The 9,653-nt window shown below is 34.6% G+C and overlaps 1 protein-coding gene across 1 annotated transcript; it reads right to left on the bottom strand.

The window, feature by feature from the left end:
- Positions 1–3,654: 3,654 nt before the first annotated feature.
- On the bottom strand, positions 3,655–6,587 carry LOC133034924 (S-locus-specific glycoprotein S6-like). Its single transcript, XM_061110453.1, has 2 exons — positions 6,248–6,587; positions 3,655–5,903 (listed from the first exon to the last, which is right to left on the bottom strand). Exon 2 carries the CDS (start codon positions 5,827–5,829, stop codon positions 4,801–4,803), a length of 1,029 nt encoding a protein of 342 aa, XP_060966436.1. The 5' UTR covers positions 5,830–5,903; positions 6,248–6,587; the 3' UTR covers positions 3,655–4,800.
- Between the last annotated feature and the right edge of the window lie 3,066 nt (positions 6,588–9,653).

Genomic DNA, 9,653 nt, shown 5'->3' with positions numbered 1-9,653 from the left:
ACTCCACCATTTATTTTCGTTTGGTCAAGCTCAAAGGAGATCATCCTTTACTTACTATTCGCCAGATAGAAGCTATAGATTCCATGTTTATGTTAGCGCTCCCACTCAATTGCACTACCGTGTTCCCAAAATGTACGTATCACCCTGACCCAAAAGTAGGTTTAACTAACAAATCAAAGAACACGAATAGCCTCTTGAGATTGAGCCTAATCATAACAGGATTAAGATCATTTGATTTAGGATCAACTAGGAGATATTGACTTGAATAGATATTACGGTAAGTTTAATAAATCTAAGTCAAAGTTCAATATCGGTCCCTTTCGATGCATACTCCATGCACCCAACCTGAGCTTTACTTTAACCAGTGCTCTGGAAAGAACATAGTATTTCTCCAAATGCAAGTAAACTCTGTCGTAGATTATCATATCAGTAAAATCCTGTGTCTGATAAATCTAGGAAACTTTATTCACATAGTCATGTTTACTTTCCAAAGTGTTGAGAACACAATAAACAGGATCAAGTATGTGAAAAGGGTTTCAGATGAATTTATAAATTAAATAGACAAGCAATTGATAAGATGAACCAAAACATACAAATGAATGAAAAATACTTCTATTTCTTTATTGATGTTGAATAAACTGGATTACATTGAAATGAAGTTTTATTTAGGGCATAAAACCCAACAAACTCCCACTTGCACTAATATAAAACAAAAAGTGCATTTCAAATAATCTCAACACCTTGATATACAAATCAAGTGTAGTAGTAGTAAACTCCTCGTAATAGGATCTGAAAGGTTGAATTAAACACAACCTTTTCTCCACCATTACTCTTCCTTAATCACAAAATCATTGATAATATGAAATTCCTCTCTATATGTCTACTCTTTTTGGGATACTGGATTCTATACCTTTGGCAAATACTTTTGGTTAATCAGGAAATAACACTAGTAGTTAAGGCAATTTGGAATGGTGCCAAAAATGTATAGAACTTTCCTTAGACTGAATGTGACAGTCAGTAGTCCCGTGATCCGTAAGGGGAAACACCGGGTAAGCTGTGCAATCTCACACCACCTGGGGAAGGTCAAGTGGGATGATTTTGAAACTGTGTAGGTATGGGACTACACAGTTGAAGAGGGATTAAATGGATTGATTGGTACTACCTATATCAACAAGGTCCATCTTGTTTTTCGGTAGCTCATCTCGAAAGAACTCCACAGTTAAGCGTGCTTGGCTTGGAGCAATTTTAGGATGGGTGACCTCTTGGGAAGTTTTCCCAGGAAGCGTGCGAGTGAGGACAAAGCACGCTGAAAACACTCGTGTTGGTTTGTAGGGTCAGTCGTCATTCCATGAAGTAGCCAGAGTGACGTACTCGTGTATAAGAGCCATTATTCCGTGGGTGTAAGGACCCAATGGAGGCTTGAAGCGGGGACGTTACAAAAGGTATCAAAGCCTTGACCTAGCTGGAAGTGTGGTCGACGAGGACGTCGGACCCCGTAAGGGGGGGTGATTGTGACAATCAGTAGTCCCGTGATCCGTAAGGGGAAACACCGGGTAGGCTGTGCAATCTCACACCGCTTGGGGAAGGTCAAGTGGGATGATTCTGAAACTGTGTAGGTATGGGACTACACAGTTGAAGATGGCTTAAATGGATTGATTGGTACTACCTATATCAACAAGGTGCATCTTGTTTTTCGGTAGCTCATCTCGAAAGAACTCCACAGTTAAGCGTGCTTGGCTTGGAGCAATTTCAGGATGGGTGACCTCCTGGGAAAGTGCGAGTGAGGACAAAGCACATTGAAAACACTCGTGTTGGTTTGTAAGGTCAGTCGTCATTCCATGAAGTAGCCAGAGTGACGTACTCGTGTATAAGAGCCATTGTTCCGTGGGTGTAAAAGCATCGGGTCAAGTCTTAAACAATGACAAGTCTGTTATGTCTTTCTCGCCAAACACCTCTCAAGCAGCCCAAATTTTTTTCTCCCAGACCTTACAAATGCCAATAACTGAGTGCCATGAGCGATACTTGGGTTTGCCTTCCTACTCTGGCCGTGACAAAAATGAGCTCTTCAGCAACATCAAAGAGAAGGTTTGGAAACTTCTTAATTCTTGGAATGATTTTTTTTTTCAGTTGGAGGGAAGGAAGTGTTATTGAAAGCTGTTGTGCAATCTATCCCTACATATGCAATGAGTTGTTTCAGGCTCACAGAGAAATTTTGCAATCAATTAGAGAGTATGATGGCTAATTTTTGGTGGGGTAGCAATCAAAATGGCACCAAAATTCATTGGAAGAGATGGAAATCCTTATGTAAATCGAAACATGAAGGTGGTATGGGTTTTCGATCTTTTGTTCATTTTAACCAAGCTCTTTTAGCCAAGCAAGCATGGAGGATTTTCGATATGCCAGATTCTCTCTTGAGCCGCCTTCTCAAGCATAGATATTTCTCTAACAGTACCTTTCTTGATGCAAACATTGGCCACTCACCATCATTGACTTGGCAAAGTATCTCTTGGGGCAAGGAGTTGTTAGTGAAAGGATTGAGATATAAGGTTGGGAATGGAAATCATATAGACAGCAAGCTTGATCCATGGATTCCGGGTTGTAATGAGTTTAAACCAGTAAGTTATTTGGGATCCAACTCTTTGCCGGTTTCAAGCTTTATCACAGAGGAACGAGTTTGGAATGTACCTATGCTGAATAGATTTTTTCAACCAATAGATTCAGATCGTATTCTAACTATTCCACTAAGTTACTTTGCTGAGATGGATCGGTTAATATGGCACTACACTTCCAATGGATCTTACACTGTGCAATCTGGTTTTCACCTAGCAAATTCCTTGGAAGAACAACTTTGCTCCTCAACTTCTAATAATCACAGTGACTGGTGGAAATTTTTCTGGAATCTGGTTTTGCCCCCAAAGATCAGAATCTTCGTTTGGAAAGTGCTCCATAACATTCTTCCTACAGCAGCTGCATTATTTAAGGAAAAGGTCTTAACTTCTGCTGAATGTTCTCTTTGTGCCTCGAGTTGGGAATCTATCGGACATGCTCTCTTTGGTTGTAAGCATGCTAAAGTCATATGGAAAACTTCAAAGTTTCGGCTTGATCTTTCTAAGGCTCAAAACATGTTTAATGGTGATTATTTACACTCTTTATCAACCATTTTGAATCAGCAAGATTTTGAGTTGCTGCTATGTATAATGTGGGGCATATGGACGGATAAGAATAAAGTGGTTCATGGTGGTTCTCCTCGACAGCCTGCTGCTATAATAAACTATGCAGTCCGTTTCCATGAAGACTTCACTCGGGCAAAGTAGGTGCTTCCATCTGCTGCTGTCGACAGCAACCAAAACTCTGCAACATCATTTCCTATTACGGTTCAGCATGCTCCAAAATGGCAGCCACCACCACATAATGGTTTTAAATTGAATGTAGATGCTGCTACAAATGTGGACCAGAAAAAATTGGGAATTAGAGCTATAATAAGATATCACAATGGTGTTGTTGTTGCAACTTATTCAAAGGTTGTACAAGGAAATTTTAGATCGGACGAAATGGAAGCAAAGACACTTTTTCATGCTCTTAATTGGGCTTTGCAGAATCAACTTGCTATTACTCATATTGAAACAGATGCTTTGCGAGTCTCTAATGCTTTAACATTTGCTTCTAAGGATTTATCTTGTTTTTCTGATCTTATTATGGATGTTCGTTGTCTTTTGTCCTTTTTTCCTCAGGTTTTAGTTACCCATGTAAAACGCTCTGCCAATCAAGAAGCACATGGTTTTGCTAAATTCTCTTTAGGGTTGGATGATGACATTTGTTGGATAGGAGAAATTCCCTATCCTATATTCTCTGTTGTTGTAAATGACTTCTAATTTATAATAACATTGAATTTTCTCAAAAAAAAAAAAAAAACCACTCTTAACGCTCAGTTACCGTTAATAACAAAAATGAAGTAAAGTGTTGAGTCTGTTACCGTTAATGTATCTCCTCCTGCAAATGTAATAGCCAATCAAAACTAATCCAATGAAGACAATGACAGCTACAATTATCACTGCTATCTTTACCTTGGACACATTATTTGTTCCTTTAAGATCTGAGAAAAGCAAAATAAAGGGAAATAGAAATCCATAATTTACTCAATTCGATCCCGAAATCCTAAGACAAAATTAAGACTTGGTAGCTGTTAAGTGTAATATAAACCCCACAAATAAAATGCAACATTTTAAATCTACACTAGTATGTACCTGATGTCAAAAATGGTATTCGAAGATACACATTTTGTTCTCTTCCATAAATATCCTTGTTATTTCGAGTATCGAACAAATCTCCAAACAAGAGGACACACTCAGTGCCTATTAGCAATAGTCAGAGTTCGTTAGTCAATTAGTTAATACAGCTGTTTTACTGTTGTAACAAACTATTATGCCACTTGTTTCTTTGGCTGTTTTCTGTTTTACTTTTCTTCTCTGTAACAACTCTGCTCTTCTATAAATAACATCTCTTCCTCTAGGCTTGCTTAACTGTTGCAAGTCTTGTGATTTCTATCTATGATTGAGTCCTGTTAGATTGCATAGATAAGTTCACATTCTACAGTGCCAATACCTAAATCATAATTATTACCATCCAAATTGGAATTGTAACCATAAGCAGTACAAGAGCAGTTACTTAAGCATTTAGCATTGCATTCACCAAGGTTCATACTTTTATTAGCCCAAGCATATTTAGTTTCGGATACTTTCAACTCGGAAGTTAAATTGAACACATCTTTCTCTGGATCTTGACAATTCACAACACTGTTCCTCACACATCCTTCAAACAAATTCTTTCGTTTTTTGGTTCATAACCTTCTAAACATTGACATACTGGTTTGTTATCTACCATGATACATTTAGCATTAGCTTTACATGTTCCATAATTGTCACATTGGTCAAGTGGAATTTTGTAATAAGATTCCCAAACTTCTTGTGCTTCTGTCCGTTTCATGTAATCAATTGCTTGGCTAAGAAAAATTCTTGAGATCAATGACTTAATTTGAGTATTGTAAGTGAAGTAAATTTCATCATCATTTTCGACAAATATGTAATCAGACATTTGCCAAGCAACTTTTACAAAATTAGCTGGTCCACTGAAACTTACACCTCTCCATGGCCCTTCGCGATACAAAATCGAAGAATCATTACGAATAATTAGTTGAGGAAATGTATTGTTTGGTTCACCAAGCTCAATCCCATAAGTGTAATCTCCATGACAAGGATCATCAGAGCTCTTCCACGACGATAATCGCCTATTTAGACCTCTCCTCAAGTCCCATCCCAATTTTATTCCTGGTAACATTGTATCAGTAGGATAATCAAAGCTTTCCCATAAATATTTTGTTGTGTTTGCATCTTTTTCATCTCTCAAAACTAAGTTACCATTATTCAAGAGCTGAACTAGTGGTTCCTGAGCTTGTTTCGAAGAGTTTGTAGACCAAACAAGCACTCTGTTATTACTCTGTCCAGAAAAAAGCACAAGATTTCTTTTGTCGTTTATACTCAACGAGCCAGTTGAATCCTTGATCAGTTCACATCGGTTTGCAACCCAAACAACAGTTTGGTTACCTGTAATGTTGTTGTACCAAATTCTCAAGTAACGATTCTTTGATGAACTAGCTGTTGGAGTAAAGAATCCCAATCCAAACATTCCTTCTTTGGATACCAATAAAGCTGTGTTGTAATTATCTCTCATGATTTCGGATGGTCTAAGGGTATCAACCACAGCTAAAGTTGTTGTAAATTGAGAAAAAACTCTCAAAACAACAAAGGTAACCAGGAAAGAAAGAAACTCCATAATTATATGATTAATCTTTCTAGCTTATGATGATATGAACCATTTATTTTCTCTGCTTCAAGTGATCATAATGCCTAAAAACATCATACAAGAGAAAGGGAATAACTTCAATCTGAGTAAGAACAAGAACATGAATTTCAATAGCCAAAACAGAAATATAAAAAGATTCAATAAAAGGAGAATAAATAAAATGTTCATAGAATGCAATTAATTTGAGTAGAATTATATTTATCACTTGAAAAAGAGAAAAAGGCCACTTGTCTTAGACATCACCCCATTATAAATATTTGAGTATGATAAAAACAGAACCATAGAATGATCAAGTTCAAACCAGATCAATAGATATAGAAAGAAAGTGCAGAAGTGTTATGTTTAAATAACTTCAAGAACATATGCAAACACAATAATAAGAATATACCTTGTTAATGCAGTGGTGTATGTGTTGTGGATTTATGTTTGTATGAATGTTGTTAATGATGCTATTAATTAAAGTCAACACAGCAACAGATCTTTAATTGTTGTGTGAATTCAAAAAGAAAAGGAAATATTAACTCTGGAAAAATGCAAGTGGTGGGTACTAGGTAGGTAGTAGACAGTGAAAGCTTATATTTATATGTACAACGGTTGTTAAACATTCAACCATAATTCAAAACAAATAGCCATATACACATAATGCTAATAATGAAATTTTTTAACGTACATGTAGTATAAGAGTATTGCTATGAGCAGGCCGGTCCAAGACCCCTTATAGGCCTCAATTTTTTTTTTTATTGTAATACATATAATGAATGTTCTGTAACGCCCCGATAATTTTGCCTTACTTTACAAAAATACCATTTTAAATGCATAATTTGAAAAGATAAAAAAATCATTAAAATACAACAATGGGTTTTAGAAATCAAAATGCAATGGAGAAGGATCCTTCATTTGTAAAACAAAATATGATAAGTAAATGATTTTAAATAATACATTTCCATTGTGTTTAGATTTATCAACTGCTTAAAATAAAACAGGCACCACCGGCGTTCTAGATCATTTGCCCGTCCGTAGCCGCTCACAGTATACGTACCAGAACTCACCCTGCTCACTATACATACTTTCTTGCCTAATACCAATAGGGGAAAGTAAGGGGGTGAGCTAAAAGCTCAGTAAGGAAATGCTTATCATACAATACCATATAATATCACACATACCATTAATATATTTATTAAGTTTTAGCAATATCATACACCTAATTTTATAGCCATAACCAAATAACTATATACATAGAAACCTTTATCATATAGCTCCATACTAATTGTTCACACCATACATATATACAGAGATCATAACTCCAATATCATACTCATAACATAATCATATCAATACTATAAATAATAATGTCATTACCATAACATTGGCATATCATAGCCATTACTTACATAACCTGGCCCTAGCCTGGCCCTACAATATCCTGGGCCTAATCTACCCATATAATAACCTGGGCTATGTAGCCCTACCATTGTTACAGGATAGGGTATCTCTATATTCAACAGTAACATCACTGTATCATACCCCACCATAACAATCTCATACACGACTCAGTAAAATGCAGGGTAGGGTATCTCTACATTCAACGGCCTTATTCCGTATCATACCCCACCATGGTCCCTCACTTTACCTGAGACGTTAGCATACAACATGGAACATACAAATACAACATACAACATATACAAGTCATACAACCATAATTTACGTATCAATTCACAAACTCATATTGTCTCCACACCACACATTCTCAGTACCATATACATATTCATAAATCATATTTCAATACATAAAGAATTTAAATTTATGCAGATAAATACATACAAAACTATCTAATTTTCTTACCTCAAATCCTGTTATTTAAGACCTTGTTATCACGTCACTACTACCTATAACAACACACAGGTCAAGGCCCTAATATTAAAATTCGCACTCTTACAGTACAGTAGAAAGAATACTATTTTTGACTAATAACTACACGAATTCAGTGAAAGTTTCCTTCATAAAAATTATAGAAAATTCAATTATCTTTCCAATGACATATAGATCATTAAAAATGGATTAAAATTGAGGGAGTTGTGATAGTTTTACTGAAACTATTTCTGAGAGGAATATGGAGTAACAAATCATAGGAGACATCGGAAATACAAAGTTTTGATACTGAAATATTCCAAATCAAAGAATACTCTCTTTATAAAAGTTTTATAAAATCGAATTCCCTTTCTAATGCAACTAAAATATTTAAAATCGGAGTTATAACGTAATAGATATAGATATTTTACCAAAACAATTTTTTAGAAATCCTGAAGCAAATAGATTTCGAACTACAGCAATAAAACGATAATTTCGACTTAGAATAATCAATAATTGATGAATAGTTTCTTCATAAAATATTTAGAAAATTGAATTATCTTTTAAACAGTACCAAGATCGCTAAAAGCGGATCATTATTCAGAGAGATATTTGGGTTTTATTGAGACAACTTATATAGAAAATATGAAAAAACGATTTACAACAAACAGCGTAGAAATACTAATTTTTGACATAGATAAATTTCGATTCAGTAAACCTTTTTTTCATAAAAATTATGGAAAATTTAATAAGCTTTCTATAGGCACCAAGATTCTGGGAATCGGATGAATATTTAAAGAGATATGACAGTTTTATTAAGACACGTTTCATTCTGAAAAAAAATAATAAAAACGAGACCTATGATCTTTTTCCTATTGTGACCAATAAAAGAGCAGATGAAAAGTTTCTTACCTTAACGAATGGATATGGTAACATTAAATTTGAGTTGTGACTTCTAACACCTTGGCATTACTCTTATATGCACTCTTGATTCATTTAGTGATCCACTCAATCTATTCCTTTAGGTCTAGCTTCATGATATAACTTATTGTATTTGGATATGAGAATATATGAGGTTATTATTTCAGGTATAGAGAAACAAGAAGAAAACAACAATGAGAGTTGAAAGAAGAAATGAGGCTTCAGTGGGTGGGTTCTCCATTTGAGGAAAGTGAACTGATGAGTTTAAGAAAAAAATTAAAGAAATAACTTGTTGAGTTATTAGAACTAATTAGATATTAATTAAAATGTAATTTCAAAAAAAAAATTGAATTATCCTACTTTTTCTCAACTCCTTATACATTCGGTTATGACTTAGTGAAAACAAAAATTAAGAAAAATCTTTACCTATATTAATTATATGAACAGTTACATTTATTAAACTTATATTAGTTATTTTTAGTTTAATAACTCACTCATTCCACGCCAGAGAAAAGGTCTCCATTTAATCTTTCATGCATATTATACATTAATTCATTAATAATAATAAAATTATAATATACTATCATATATTATATCATTTTACATTTAATAGTCAAACACTTACCTTATTCATTAAAAGACAAAAAAAATAATAAATAAATAAATATTCACATAAATAATTTATCAATTCATAACATACTTAAACCGGGTATTACATGTTCATAACAACAAATAAGAATTATTACATGGAAAATATAAATTGATACTTAATTTACAAAAATATCTCTATAAGGTGTGAATAACATTTATATTTTTTATGTGCTTTTAATTGCAAAAATACCTCTTAGACTATCGCTTACACAATCAGACGAAGGTTGTTGGGTGGTTGGCCGAAGGTTGCATCAGACGAAGGTTTCAATCAAATGAAGGTTGCTGGGTGGTTGACCGAAGGTTGCATCATACGAAGGTTGCTGGGTGGTTACATCAGACGAAGGTTTCAATCCCAGAAAGCATCAGACGAAGGT

The sequence above is a fragment of the Cannabis sativa genome, chromosome 2, assembly GCF_029168945.1.
Source record: "Cannabis sativa cultivar Pink pepper isolate KNU-18-1 chromosome 2, ASM2916894v1, whole genome shotgun sequence".
Lineage (NCBI taxonomy): Eukaryota > Viridiplantae > Streptophyta > Magnoliopsida > Rosales > Cannabaceae > Cannabis > Cannabis sativa.
This window is presented reverse-complemented; position numbering and strand designations above follow the sequence as displayed.